The sequence below is a fragment of the Indicator indicator genome, chromosome 2 (assembly GCF_027791375.1).
Source record: "Indicator indicator isolate 239-I01 chromosome 2, UM_Iind_1.1, whole genome shotgun sequence".
NCBI classification, from domain to species: Eukaryota; Metazoa; Chordata; class Aves; order Piciformes; family Indicatoridae; genus Indicator; species Indicator indicator.
In genome coordinates this window covers 20,302,723-20,317,282 of record NC_072011.1, presented here as the reverse complement: position 1 = coordinate 20,317,282, position 14,560 = coordinate 20,302,723, and the positions used below count along the sequence as shown (strand labels likewise).

Sequence of the window (14,560 nt, the reverse complement as noted above, 5' to 3'; positions counted from 1 at the left end):
TGCAAAAGCTTTTTTGTTTGTTTTGGTGGGAGAGGCAAAGTCCAATTTTCTAACATGCCAGTACAGTTCTGGTTGCTGAAGACAAAGGGTGTGAAGGAGACTGGTTGAAGAGATGGCAAGGGTGAGGCAAGAGGTGGAGGGAGGGAAAAATTGATTTAATAAAAAATACGTAAAGAAACTTTAAAAAATTGATATAAGTTTCACATTCAGTCTAACAACACTGCTTCCTGCTCCTTTTTGATGGAGGCTAACACTGTATTATCAGTCTCTGTGGCTTCTGTGTCCCCACCACCTAGCAGAATGGAGCGATCTTCTTCTAGTGTAAAGACAGAGTTTTGATTTTGGCACGAATGTTTGACTACTTCATTGGGAGTTGAAAATGTTTTGTCACACAAGTTACATTTGTAGGGCTTGTTGGTCTGTACTAGCATGTTGTCCATTTGACTGCCTTCCTCAAAAGTACAGAGTTCCAGAGTCTGTTTGTCCACCATCGTGTACGTGTCCATGCTCTGGTTTAGGCACACGTGTCTGGCAGCCTGGTTAGCCCTACAAAAGCTTTTGTCACAAGTGCTGCACTTGAAGGGCTTGCCAGTGTGTATGTACATGTGCTCCCTCCAGTGGCTTTTCTGAATAAATTTGCGACCGCAGATGGAACATTCATATTTCCGTCGCTTTACTTCCCTCTCTTGATCTGCCTGCTCCAAGTTGTCTATGTCTGCAATATCAGAGGGCGGTGGTGTTTCTGACTGTTGCTGCCCATCAATTATTGGGGAGTCTGAGATCTGCTGCAGCTCGCTGTCACTAATCATCCCTGCTTCAGGTACTTCCACAGCATCCTTATCGGCTGTGTTGTTGCAGAGGGACAAAGAAATATTACTTTCTCCCTGCTGGCCAGATGTGAAGGGAACTCCCGTGTGGATCTGCAGGTGCTCACGCAAACTACTTCGCAAATTGAACCGACGGCCGCAGAGGTGGCAGGCATAGTATTTTGGGAAGCTTCCGTTCCTTTTCATAATGCTTGGCTTGACATGTGCTATTGTGAGTGAGGCAGGCTGTTCATCTGAAGAAGATGCTTCCATGTTGGCCTCTTCTCCTGCAGGTGAATTATTACCAGCAGCAGATACCAACTCTGGAGATAAAGAAGATGGCAATGGGTCAGAAGTGGACATATTTGTCCTGTTCACTTGTGGCAGCGTTGTACCTAGCTGCGAGAGCTGTGAGCCTTCAGAAATCTGCTCTTGGTTCATCCGTGATGTCTGTGGCCTTGGTTCTCGCCCGAGTTTGTCAGTCGTTGATGTAACCTTAGTGGGATGTCTTATCTGGTGATCTGCAATCTGAATGCCATATAATGAAGATGCTAATGGAAAAACTTGATCCGGGTGAGAAAAAGTTCCCTGACTTGCAAGGCTGGCCTCTTGAATTAGTGGATATGCATGCAGAAACTTTATTCCCTGTTCTAGTCGAACTGGGTCAATGAGTTGCGGTGCCATCTTCCCAGTGTACATCAAATGTAAAAGATAACTGAAGATATCTGGTTGTATGTCAGTTGCTTTCAAACGGACACATTCACTGAAAGGTAAAACACAATGATCAATAAGAGATAAGGAATTTTTTTTTAAACCAGATACAGGTTATTTGGGCACTCCTAAAACCCAAAACCATCTACCTAAATTCCAAGGACGTAATCTGCAATATATATAAACACTTTAATGTAAAAGAGCTGATCTTACTGGCCACTTGAAAGGTCACATTTTTTTCTTCAGGTAAGTATCCAGTTTGAAAGACAAAGCTGTTCCCATTGCAACTTACACCTTTCTAAATTGCTGTTGTATTACAGATTTGTTGTCACATATTAATGTATTTGTAAATTGCAAAGACAATTTTTTGATTGGATTCAAACATGTCAGTAGTTAAATTGAAACCTACTAGCAGTGAACTCTAAATTCACAGTGCATCAAACTTTTCTCAGTACTTAGCCATGAAGACACCTAGAAGTCACCTGGTGTTTGCCTATTTGGCTTCTATGTCTTAACAGTTTTTACAGCTATAGTTCTGCATAAGCATGGTATCACCTTGTCACAACTGCATTACGTCGGAGAAACCATGCAGAACAGGGTGTGAATCCCCTGAGGATCTCATGCAACAGGCGTAGCCTGAGCACATCTAACCTGTGGAGGCCAGGCTCCTCACAAAGCAGAACAATAGCTTCTTTCCTTGACTAGGACGGAAGAAACAGTAGCACCAGTGGTACAACTGGTCAGCATAACAGTCCTTTTGGATGTGACGTGTGACGTACTCATCAGCCTAACAAGACTGAAAACACCACCATCCTCCAGCTGAGGGCATACCCTATGCATCAACCTTTAGGATACTCTGAGCTGAAAGACCCACCACTCCTCTAGTTGAAACTGGATCTCTGTGCAGAAAGAGAGGCAAGGGTCACAGAATAGAAAAGAAAATCAAGAAAACTTTATTAGGCCAGCTAGCTAACAGGAGAGGATCTGGATTCTAATTGCTTTTCAGAGTTATTTGTAGCTCTTGTATTAAACATTAAATAAAAGACAGAGATCCAAAAATGGACATGACTGCATGCTGTAGTCTGAATGCTCAAACCACAGTGGGCTACCAAGCTGAGGAGGAAATTATTGCAAATTTTGCCATTGATTGAGGTGCACCCTTCTTAAGCTCTCTTTCTGACTGCTTTTGAATTCAGATATATAACTCAAAAGTAAACTTTGCAATCCTGGCTTCCAGTGATAACTGTATGCTTTTGATGGAGCATCAACACTGGCACATCTGCCTACAGTCCTCAGCAGTGCACTTCCATCTTTGATGCTCACTTCTGGCTAAGAATTATGTGGCTAAGAATGAAGAATTTAACATAAACTTCAAGATACCCCAAGTAATTGGAAAAAAGAAAAGACAAAAAAAAAAAATCTTTAAAACAGTTTTCCACCACTGTATAGTAATTAATTATTTAACTGACTTTGGGAAACTGTAAAAGAGAAATTAACAAATTAACTTCTTTTATAAGAAAATTTATCAAAAAATCCCAGGAAATACTTAATGAGTTGTATACAATTTTAGGAAAATGTCAAGAATAGTGCCAAGACAGAGTAAAGAATAGTGAGTGGGGTAAGGAAACTGCAAGAGTGAAGACAGAATCCTTTAAATAGTCAACTCTAGGAATTCTATGCTTTTTTAAGGATAAGGAACTTATGTTAAACAATAACATTAGTGTTAATGAATCACTGTTCAACTTTAATATGTTTTAAAGTAAGATTCTAATTTGCAGATAAGACTGGATTCCATATTCCTTATGTCATAGCAAGAAGTAAAAAGAACATTTTCAGGCTTCAAAATATTGCTAGACCTCTTTAGCTTACCTAACTGAACAATGTTTAAACAGTGGACATTTTTCTTACAGTTACCTGGTTTGATGAACAAACAACATCTTGAAGTAGTTGGAGAAAGAAGCAAGGACTGATTTGTGTGCCTTGAAGTAGACATCACCAATGGCAACTGTGCAGTCACACAGGAAACCAAACTCTCTCTGAGCATTTAGTTGCTGCAGCAGAATAAGTCCATGGTTGGCCAAATCCATCTTTTTACACTCTGAAAAGCAAATTACTTCCATGTAAAACTTAACAGTAGATGCAAGAACAGCTGTCTTGTAATAGATGTTTTCCTCTAGTACGCATATGCCATTAGTAACACCTCTTAACCCCAAGCTACCATATAAATGGTATTTTACATGTAGGTAAGTATCTCCACTTCATGATGGGAAATGCAATTCACAAAGGTGCAAGTTATTTGCCAAGGCTTAAACTGCAAAGGGAGAGCCAGGACTGAAGAGTTTGGAAAAGGCATGGGGAGTCTTGAGACTTGGATACAGAAATGTAACTAGCTGAAGAAGAGGAAGAAATATTAATAAGTAGTAAAAACACCTATTTGTGACATATTTGGCTGCCACACATCTATTCAAACAGGAAAAAGTAACCTCCCTTCTGGTATCTTTCACCCACACCTAAATATGTGGGAGAGTCAAGCAGAACCCCAAAAAAGTTAGATACTTTTAACCTGAATTTTCAGTGTCTTTTACCCAAAAGTTGTGTCCATCTAAATGAATCCAAACCAAACATTACATAATTAAATATTTCTGATGCTTACCCTGTCTGCTGGGAAATATCAGTCTTCCCAGGCTGAAACAATTAATTCCTTCTAGGTATTTGCAAGCTCTCTAAACTATCAGAATAGGAGGAACTAATATTTTCACCCAGCAACTATTTATTGAGATCAGCCACAACTGTACCAGCGTGCCCCATGCTCACCTAGCAAATCAAAAGACCCAAAGGGTGAAAAGTGCAGTTCCATCCACTGCTGGCTGTCAGCACAAGGTAGGATAACTAATGCTGAAACTAGTTTGAGCCCCGCTAAACCAGGGTTTCTGCAACCCTGCACCCTCCCTGTACATCCTTGTACCAGCTGCTGGAGGCTGTCCTCGAAGAACTAGCTACCTAAGTGCTATAAACTTCTTCTCAAGGATTTGAAGGCAACCTTGGAAATCAGAACTGGTAACTTTGGGGAAAAATAGCCAAGGAAACACACTAGGACAGTTGTGTATGGTTGGATTGATAGGGCTAGTAAGACGGATAGGACTAGTAAAATCAACAAGTACATACAAACTTAAACAAATAGAGCTCTGAGTAGAAAAAGTTTGAAAGTATGAAGTGAAGTAGGTCTGTATGTAGCAGTGTAAAAGAGCATAAGAAGTTAACGAAATTCCTGGGCATATTATACACAGAACAGTGCAGATGCATTATGAACAGAAAATAAACACAAGGTGAAAACAGAAGTGGATCAAAAGTAGTAGATTTATAAAATGTTTTAGTTTTTTTCTCTCCAAAATTAGTAGGAAGTTATTGAGATTTTAGGTAAGGTACAAACAGTTTTTCTTCTACACAGTGTGTAGCTTTATTTGGGAAGGGGTATTAAGATGCATTCCACATACGCCAATATGTTTAGCCATTGGAGAAACAAGTGTTTCTATTTGCAGGACAAAGAAGAATGCCATTGTATTTAAACAAGCAGACATTCCTCTGCATTTACATGCGATTGGAAGTCTTGGAGTCAGGGGTGTAAGGGCAAATAAATAAATATGATGTAAGATACAGTTGATTAATTTCTTAAAAGCAGTAAGAGAAAAAAAAACCCCAGGTTTCAACTCTTCAAACCGATCCTCTCCTTCCTAACTTACTGTTTAGATAATTATGTTTGTACAAACAATATGCTAAAATCCTTCCCCTCTTTTCAAAAGGGGTAATACTTGCAGTCAGCAGTAACAATAACCATGTTAATGATTATTTAATCCTGCAAGATGCTCCATCCAGGCAGACTTTCTGAAGTTAAGGGAAATATGGTAATTTATTATTATTAAAAAAAAAAAATCTTAGGTTATTCTGTGTGCTACATGTCTTATTTTATCAGTGCTGAGTCTGTTTTGTACTTAGCAAAACTTCTCAGGCAGAGAAAATTATCAATGTGAAGGAATTCTAAGGCAGCAAGGTACCTTCTAGTTATTACCATCTCAAGACTGTTTAGCTTAGTTTCACCTTTATCCAAATAGCAATCACTGTGGCAGTTGAAGCTGTTATGCTTCATCAGATAGCTGAATTAATATTCTCATAAAATGATACAATGTTCATAAACATGCACAACACATCTTTCAAATATCCACAAAAAAGTAATTTCAACAATTTTAATTAATTGGGAGCACTAGAAGAATTACACGCTAAGGAAATATGTACATGACAAGAGTGCAAGAGTTAGGAAAGCACTCGTATCTGTCATATATAGAAGGATACATTTTACCTATGTGCATGTTCATTACCCTAAGCCAAATAGAAGAAATATTAACACCAGCAAGGCCTCATTTCAGTGCTGATCGATTCAGTTTACGCCCTAAAGCCATATAGGGACAGTCCTTTCGTACACTTGACAGGCTGGCTAGGTTCAGCTTTATCGCAACTTTTGAAATCACCCAGTTTGCTCGACAGTATCTGAAAAACCACGCGAGGCCGAATCCTTTCTGAAAGCGTGTGTTTATTTCGGACACCACAAGGTGAACAGTGAGCACATGACAAGGATGAAACTGAGAACGAGCCGGTACCGCACCACAGAAGAGAAGTAGGCCGAGGAGGAAAACGCCGTAAGCAATGTGGCAGGGGCAAGGAGCAGAGAGTGGGAGCCGCCCGAGCAAAGGGAGCCGACCGTTCTGGCAGGAAATAGCGGCTTGCCCGGGTCAACCGCGACCCGGTTCAAGCACAGCCCAGCGCTACCCGATATGCCCTCAGGCTTCCGCAGACACCGAACCTCCCACCAAGTCCCCGACGCTCTTTCCGCTTCAGCTGCAGAGGGCACCTGCCCAGCCCCGGCCGCTCAGAAACGCGCTCCACCGCCTGGCAGCCCCTTCCCTGCCCCGCCGCCTCCGAGAGCGCCGGCAGGTGCTCGGCAGTAGGCTGCCAGCACCCGCCCCCCTGCGAAGGAAGGCGTATAAGCGCGCGGCCCCGCCCTCCCGCCGCCGCGGGAACGCGCGAGAGCGCGCCGGCATCTGGGGCGTGGGGAAAGGGGCGCGCACCGCTCGGGCGCACCCGCCGCCTGCCGGCGCCATAGCGTACAGGAGAGCGTCGCTCGCGGCAGGGGGGGGCGTGGCCTTCCGCCCGTCCCCGGAGTCACGCTCGGCCTCTGTGGCACAGGTGACGGCGCCCTCCCATTGGCCGCCGGGGCGGAAGGCCGGGTGGCCGTGCGCCACTCTCACTGGCTGCGCCCCACCCCTCCTCCCCTCTCTCCGCCCTCCTTTCCCCCGGCTTCTCCCCCCCCCGCGCACGCCACGCGCGCACGGACGGACGAAGACGGCGCGAGACGCAGCGCGAGCGGAGCCGCCAGGGCGCGCGAGACGGGAACCGCCGCCGCCAGGGCCGCCCAGCCTGCCGAGGAGAGACAGGCGGGGCCGCCCCCTCCCGTGCCGCGCGGCGCCCTCCTTCCCCGCCCTTCCCTGCGCCGGATGCCGCCGGAGGGGGGGCCGCCCCGCTGCGGGCGGGCGGCAGAGAGGGAAGGCGGGCGCGGGGGCCCAACCGGCCGAGCCGAGCCGACCCGATCCCGACGCCGGGCGACAGCAGCCCCTCCCTCTTTCTCCCTCATCCGCCCCCTCCATCCTTGGCGCGGCCCACCCCCCCCCCCCCTCCCCTCAGCGCGGGCCCATCCCCCCCACCCCCCCGGCTGTGTCCCGGATGGAGCCGCCCGGCCCGGCCCGGCGGGGGTTTGTCAGGAGGCCAGGGCAGCCCCAGCGGCGCCAGGCGCGGCCCTTCTCCTCTTCCCCGGCCCTCTCGGTCCGCCGCGGCGCGGCTTGGCCCGCGGTCGGGTGCCTCTCGCACACAATGAGGAGGCAGGGCCGAACAGGCCCCACCGTGTCCCCGCGCCTGCCCGCCGCCACCGCCTCAGCCTGGGCCGTGGTCGGTGCGGCGGGGCCGGGCGCACGTGCGGGCAACGCCGGGATCCGCCGCGAAGCGCGGTGCGGCCGGTGCTCACCTGGGGGCCGCAGGCCGCTGAGGCGCCAGGTGCTGCGCGGGCCGCCGCCGTCTCCGCGCCCAGCAGCAGCAGCAACAACGGAGTCAGCGCGGCGGCGGCGGCGGCGGCTTTTCCTGTCCGGTTACGTTAGGGTCACATGACCGAGAGCGGAGCACAGAGGCTGCAGCGAGGAGCCCCCGCCGGGGGGGAGGGGAGGCGGCGAGCGCTGTGGCGGCAGCAGCAGCAGCAGGAGCTACCCAGCCCCCTCCCGCCCCTCCCTCCCCCCGCCCGCCGTACGCAGCGCGGGCTGCACCGGCGGGACCGGCCCCGCTGCCGCCGCCCTGCTGCTGAGCAACCTCGGCCGAAAGCCTCCGCCCCCGGCGGAGCGGGATGAGGGGCCTGCGTCGAGCGCACTGCCCCTTTAAAACCCCCGGGGGGTGGGAGCCGGTGCAGCCCCTGCGCTGCACGCCGCCAGGCGGGGGCGGCCCCGCCGCTGCCAGCGTCCCTACACCGCCTGGACTGCGGAATAACGGGCTGCGTCGCCGCCGGCTCTCCGGAGGTCCCGGCTCGGGGCAGCGGCAGCATGCCGGGCAGGAGCGACATTGCGCTCTTAGCCGCTTCTACGACGTCCTGCTGGCCTCGCCTCGGCGGCAGAGGCTGCTCGCCACCGGGGGCAGTCGGCCTCGCCGCCAGCGGGCACCGGATGGCTCCTGCTAGGAGAAGCTCGGGGCGGCGGGCGTGGGCTACTTCGGGTTCTCCCCGCGCTTTCTTGGGGAGGAGTGGCAGGCGCAGGTGCGGACAGCCACCGGGTACTCAGGGATGAGAGAGAGGGTGACAAACCGGTGGCCGTAGGAGCGCATTGCCGGGAGGCTCGGCACGAACTTTGTGAGAAATTGTCCCCGTCCCCTTGGCTTTTTTCCAGGTGTCATTTATAGTAGGGTCTTCGTTCGGTGCTCCCGGGCCAGACTGTGTTGACGTTTTTATGTGGAGGGCTGGTCTTTGTGAAGATGTCTTGGGTATGCTTTGGTTGAACTGTCAAATGGCAAGTTCGAAGTTCACTTGTCAAAAGGAATGATTTCAGAGTGCAGAAGTGGAAAGGTTGGTTTTGATTTTTGTCTGTTTATGTGGACAAGTTACTTGAACTGGGTATTCTTAGCTCCGCTTTTTAAGGGGGCAACGACATAGTAGTCTGCCGCAAAGTTCGTATCTGGAGTTTTGTGCAACGGCAGATTCGGTTGCAGTGGAATGCAAAGGGAAGGCAGCTGCAGCCAGACCTTGTTTTATACAAATTGAAGGCATGCTGTAGAATTCATGTGTCCTTAAAAAAATGCATAAGTAAATGTTGATCTTGCAAAAACTTATTAACGCTCGTTATTGTGGAGCAGGGATGCTGTCCTCTGCAAGAGGCAGGGAAGTCCCTGAAGAAATGAAGGATGTGCCCTGCTTTGGGCCATGGGCATGATTTCTCTGAGACTTGGTCTAGGCATGACCTGGTTTAGTACCTTGTTTTAAGGTGAATCTGCTAACTGGAGTAGTAGTGCAAGACAAAACTGTTTCCAGAGAGGAAGTTTGTTGTTGTTGTAAGATGCTTATGCAGCAGTGGTTGGTTCCTTTGCACCCTCTGCCCGGGGAGGTGGCAGGAGCTGCTGCTGCTATTACTGTTTCTGTTCATTATGAACAGCATATGCTACAATGTCAGTTATTTGAAGTAGGTCCAGATTATTATTACTTCTTTTAAGGTAGTTAGTTAATCAAGCTTTTAGGGAGGCAGCTGTAGCTGGGATGATGCTTCCAAAGTCGTTAAAGATGGAAAAAAGGCCCAAATTCCTTTAATTTTATGTCTTGACAGCATGCGTGCTGACAGGATGATGAGTCGTATCTTGTCTGGTTTATAGATCAACAGGTGATTGCAATCATCCCAGGCTATTGTTTTCCAGAATCTAAATTTATCAAGGACTAAAACAGTTTTATGTGAGTTCAACTCTGCTGTCTCCCACTGAATTTAATGGAAGTTTTGATACATAGAGCTTGAGTCTGTTTGTGTTATATATCATGAATCTTAATTTATTTATCCAAGTTAAACTGCACTTGAAGGCTAACTAGTTAAGTCCTAAAAAACACAACTCAAATATGCAACAACTTACTTTTTATTTTAGTGGAGCTAAAAGCTGGTCCTATTGTTTGCTGCTGTTGCAGTATTCTGAATAAAGCAGCTAAACAGAACTGCATCTTTAGGACCTCAAGTACTTGTGATGTGCTGAACTACAAGTGATGCACCTTCAACAGCTCTCTGAGTGCTGTGTGAGTGTGGGACAAACGTTTATAGAGTGTATTTAACCAGTCAGGTTGGCGGACTTCTTTCCCTGTCCCCTTTTGTTTCAGCTCTGCAAAATAAACACTAAGTAAAGACAGAAGATGGACATTTGAACTCGGGTCCACTCAGTAGTGGATCATTTGTTTCATTTTCATGGAAGATGGGTAAAATTATAGTCTTTAATTAGAGTAGGCTACTTAGGAAAACCAGTGTGTTTCTGGCAGATACCTGGTAGGCTTTGTGGCCTGTTTTTTTCTCCCCTGTGTTACACTTGAGTACTGGTGTGTTGGCATTCCTGTAGGATTCTTCTCTGTGCTACCTCAAACAGGAGAAAAATTAACTGAGTTATGGAGTTTTAATTAACACTTCATAATTCAGCTTTAAAGCACCTTTGTTTGGATCACAGTACTTTAATCCAGCAGTAATACAATTCTTAATTTAAAAGTATCCTGTCTGATTCAAGGCCCTTTGGAATCTGTAGAAAGATTTTTGTACTGAGTTTCATGTTGCCAAACTTCACACTCTCAGTGCTGGCTTACGCCTGAGATGTCACGTTTTGCAGGGAGCAGTAAGTGGTTCAACTGTTGCATTTTGGACACCTGACATAAGATGTGAATCTAAAATTTTCCTTCCATCTCATCTTTTGAAGTATTTTTTTTTTAACAGTTACAATCCATGTAGCTGAAATAGTAACTAAATTTTATTATGATCTCATTAAGTGGTAGTACTACACTTTTAGTTTTTATATGCTTAATTTTTTTACTGAGTTTCTTGAGGTACTTTTTAAGGATTTTTTTTTCCTAGTTTCATGACTTCTTGAAAGGACTGATCAGACTGAGATCTAGCCATACCTTCTTAGTTGTGTTGCTGTTGCTGATAGGATCAGTTCCCAGGGTTTTGGTTTGGTCTCTGTGTACCCAGATTAAAGGCAGAATTTTGTGTGCTAAGATCATATTTTGCATTGTAAATGAGCATACTGCTGATGATTTAAGTGTTAATGGGATGATGGAAGTTTCTGCTGTTATGAGTGAAAATTCAGTTGAGCAGTGGGGAGGAACTTTATCCAGGTGCTGATCCTTGTAAGTGTGTCTTTGGTAGAGTTTAGTTGAAATCTGGAGTGGAATAGATTTTTTTTTTTTTTTAAATTGTTACAGTCAAAATCTTAACAGCTCTAGTGATGTTAACAAGGCTTAGACTACTATTATTTTCAGTGAGTTTTCAAATTTTTCAGCGTTTTAAAAAAACAATAAAGTAGAGTCACTCTTCTGGAGAGTTTTTGCTCGCTGCTCTCTGTGGCACTGCCAATCTTCTACTGTGGGACCAAGATGACTGTCAAAGCTGTGGGGATCCGGGAGTTGTATGTCCTTGGCAATGGGTGGGAACCCTTCCCTGAAGGTGCTGGGTACCAATTCCAGGTTGGTACAATTGTAGTAAAACATGAGTGTGCATGAATGCTGGAAATCTGGTTTATTAGCACAGCTGCCATTTTTAACATTTCCATTTTCAATTTTATGTTAGTCAGAAGGTTTGTTGGGAAGCACAACTGCTGCAGTAGCTTCTCACTAGATGGGTAAATATTGTATCTCTAATAGTCTCTGATCTTTTCATCCAGGGCTGTATTTTCCCTCCCTGTTACAACTTTTCACATATTGGGTCCAAATCTTGTTTATCTTTCACAGAGCTTTGGAAGTATGAAGCACATAAAAGTGATCCCAAAGGAAAACCCTGGCATAGGGGTGCAGCAGCATATGTAGAACAGCTCTGCTTTTTCTCCCATTGGTTTCCCTGCCATGGGGAGGCTGTTGCAGTACATTTGTGATAGGTGAATGTTAACCTATGAGTAGATCTGAGCTTTTGCATTTTTCTCATGAGTAGGTCTGTTTGCTCTAGAGGTGAAGGGGAACTATGGTGTGTAAGCCACAGCATAGGTTGTGTAACATGGAAAATTGAAGAAATGGATCTTTGCCATTCTGTAGGCTAAGCCGTTTTTCTGATATTTAGGAATTGTTTCTACAGCTAGTGAACAAAGCTTTACAGTACTGAGTAGCTGCAGCTTAGACCAGGGTGTGTGGAGAGTAATAGAAAAATAATTTTACTACTACAACATATGTCATCTAAGGAAATGGTTTACCTGTATGTATAGATTTTTTTTTTTTCCTAGTTAGGAGTCATCTCCATCAAGAGTTGTTAATGTAACCAAATGGGCAGTTTCTGCAGTGTAGATGAGCCATCTACTTTCTGGTTTTGCCTTAGTCCCAGATTAGCCTGCTACATGGGCCCTACCCACTTGTGAGTGGGAAAGTTCAAACATGACTATGCATTCTTGGCTGGAGTGACATTATTAGTGGAGCATGACTATAAAGTTACCGTAACACATGTACTTGCATGTTTTGTTTTCCTTAGTAAAAAGGATTCAGTCTGCAGCTTTAGTGAGTGCATTTTTGAAGTCCATGCAGGTGATGTGTTCTGTACAGGCACATGCTGTAAGTAGAATAGCATTGATACTCTGTTCACATTACTGTGTAATATCATGTAAATGGTGACTTTAAGCTCATGAGATACTTAATAAACAGTTTTGAGTAATAAATAGGTTGTTGGCATTGAGTCAAGCTTAGTAAAGTTAGTAAAAAGTATTAGGGGGGCAATAGTAATTGGTGGTTACTATCATTTAGTAGTCATATTTCACCAGTTTGGAAAATACTTTTTGAATGAGTGGAACTTGAAGGCAGAGATAAACAGGCAAATGAATGAACATTGACAGAGAAATGGTGACACTGCAGTGCCTTCAACAGCTCACAGTGGGGGGGGGGGGGGGGGAATGCTTGTCCTTAAGTTTACTAAAGCAAGAGGGCATATTTTTGTTCTGTTTCCCCAGTGTGACTAGATCTGCCCAACTCTGTCAAAAACTTCAGAGGCACCCAAACTGTTGGAATTGCTTGGTTTTCTGAGATTTAGCCACCTGGGTTTTTTATAGTAGAGGTGATGTCAAGAAGCATGTTACTGGCAGGAACCTGGGGGGTTAGGAGAAATGGGGTACCTTATACAGTGTGTATCTACAACAAAATAATATTCTAAGGCTAGAAAGAATCTTTCTGCTGATTGTAAAAAATTACTCTCTAAAATCTTTTTCTCAGCTGGGGTTATATGTATTTCAAGACACTTCCTCCCCCGTCTCCACTCTGAGATAGTTAAGATGACAAATGCTTTGGGCAGTGGTTTCGGTTTCTAAACCATGTGCATATCACTTAGAACTCCGCATATTTATTTTTGGTAGTTGTCATGCTTGTATCATAAGCGAGTCTGTAGACAAGGATAATGAGACTCTTGGCAGATGTTAAATATCACCTGGTAAAGGAAGGTCAGTACATTACAGATCAATAATTTCCAGCTTGTAAACTTTCCTTGGACAGTGTCTTGATGGTCTAGGAACAGTGACTGAGGAAAGTAAGGTGACAAACTCAGTACACCGGTGCCTTTTGCATTTTCAAAACTGATACGCACATGAAGGGTCCATAAACTGGAAAAGGTTCACCACAACCACTGTCAGTACCAAGGACATCCCTGTCTTAAGTGTCTGGTACATTGCTTTACAAGGCAACTTTATTACTTTGCTATCAGTAAATAAACTCCTTTAGGTGGGTGCAAAGTATCTGGCTGTTGTTCTCTCCCTTAGGAAACTTTGAGCTGAAGTTTGTTCACTTCCTAGGACTAAGGTAGGACAAGGACGGAGAGACTCCTTCCATATTTCAGTGTTTCTGTATTTTTGTTTCAGGCAGGCATATAAGGTTGGTCAGAATATTCTCCTTTCTCATCAAAGCTTGCATGTTCTGGCTGGACCCAACGTATGTTGTCTCTGCAGAGAGCTCTAGGGAAGTGTTGTGTATATGCAACTGCTAATCCAACCAGCAGGGCTGATGTGCTGAATAGCTCAGGCAGAACAGGGACTGACACTTAAGGCCAGTAGAGCTGTTACCCCAACAGAAATGGGACCCAAAGTCAGGAGTCCTGACTCACAGCATTCTTTGCTGGTTTACAAATAGCTACCCTTACGACAACTGTCTAGTAGATCTGCTAAAGAAAATAATCTAGAAGTTGTCCTTTACCCTGATGGGATTCTCAAAAAGGATGATGTAGCAAGGTTCCATATGAACAGAATTTTGCCCATCAATCTTGTTTAAAAGGTTAAGATTTTAAGATTCTGGACATACCAGGATTCCTCTCTGGTTTTCCTTGTATATTGTGTTATTCTGCATTTATTGCTATGGTATCTTTCTTTTTTTCTTTTTCCATAGATGACCCTTACTAGTTAGAATAGACCCATTTTGGCAAAGACTCAAACTGTGTAGTGAAGATGGTTCTTTTCAGTTAAACTATGTAGGCATGTGGTGGACAAGACAGATGAAAAGACAGGTGTGTTCTCCCATGGAAGACAGTTTTGTGTTGCTTCATGAACTGGAGTCTCCTATTTCCTCTGCCTTAAAACTTCCTCTTGGTCAGGTCATATGTGGACTCGGACATAGTCCTCATGAGACCTCCAGCTTGAAGCAGAAACAAGGATTGCAGGTGGGGAGAGTTTCTGAAGTGCTGAGCAGTTGCAGCAGGGCTCTGCTCTCTGTATTGTACTGGGAAAGCTCAAGTTAGGTTCTTGATGCATTAAATTCCCCAGCATGGTCTTGGTTC

The 14,560-nt window shown here is 45.4% G+C and overlaps 1 protein-coding gene across 2 annotated transcripts; it reads right to left on the bottom strand.

Moving 5' to 3' along the window:
- Positions 1–7,610, bottom strand: ZBTB2 (zinc finger and BTB domain containing 2). Of its 2 annotated transcripts, XM_054397692.1 has the most exons (3): positions 7,588–7,610; positions 3,432–3,615; positions 1–1,569 (listed from the first exon to the last, which is right to left on the bottom strand). In XM_054397692.1, exons 2-3 carry the CDS (start codon positions 3,602–3,604, stop codon positions 207–209), a joined length of 1,536 nt encoding a protein of 511 aa, XP_054253667.1. In that variant the 5' UTR covers positions 3,605–3,615; positions 7,588–7,610; the 3' UTR covers positions 1–206. The 2 variants fall into 2 exon arrangements, with proteins under 2 accessions (XP_054253667.1, XP_054253658.1); XM_054397683.1 differs by lacking the exon at positions 7,588–7,610 and having other exon boundaries at positions 3,432–3,637.
- Positions 7,611–14,560: the final 6,950 nt, after the last annotated feature.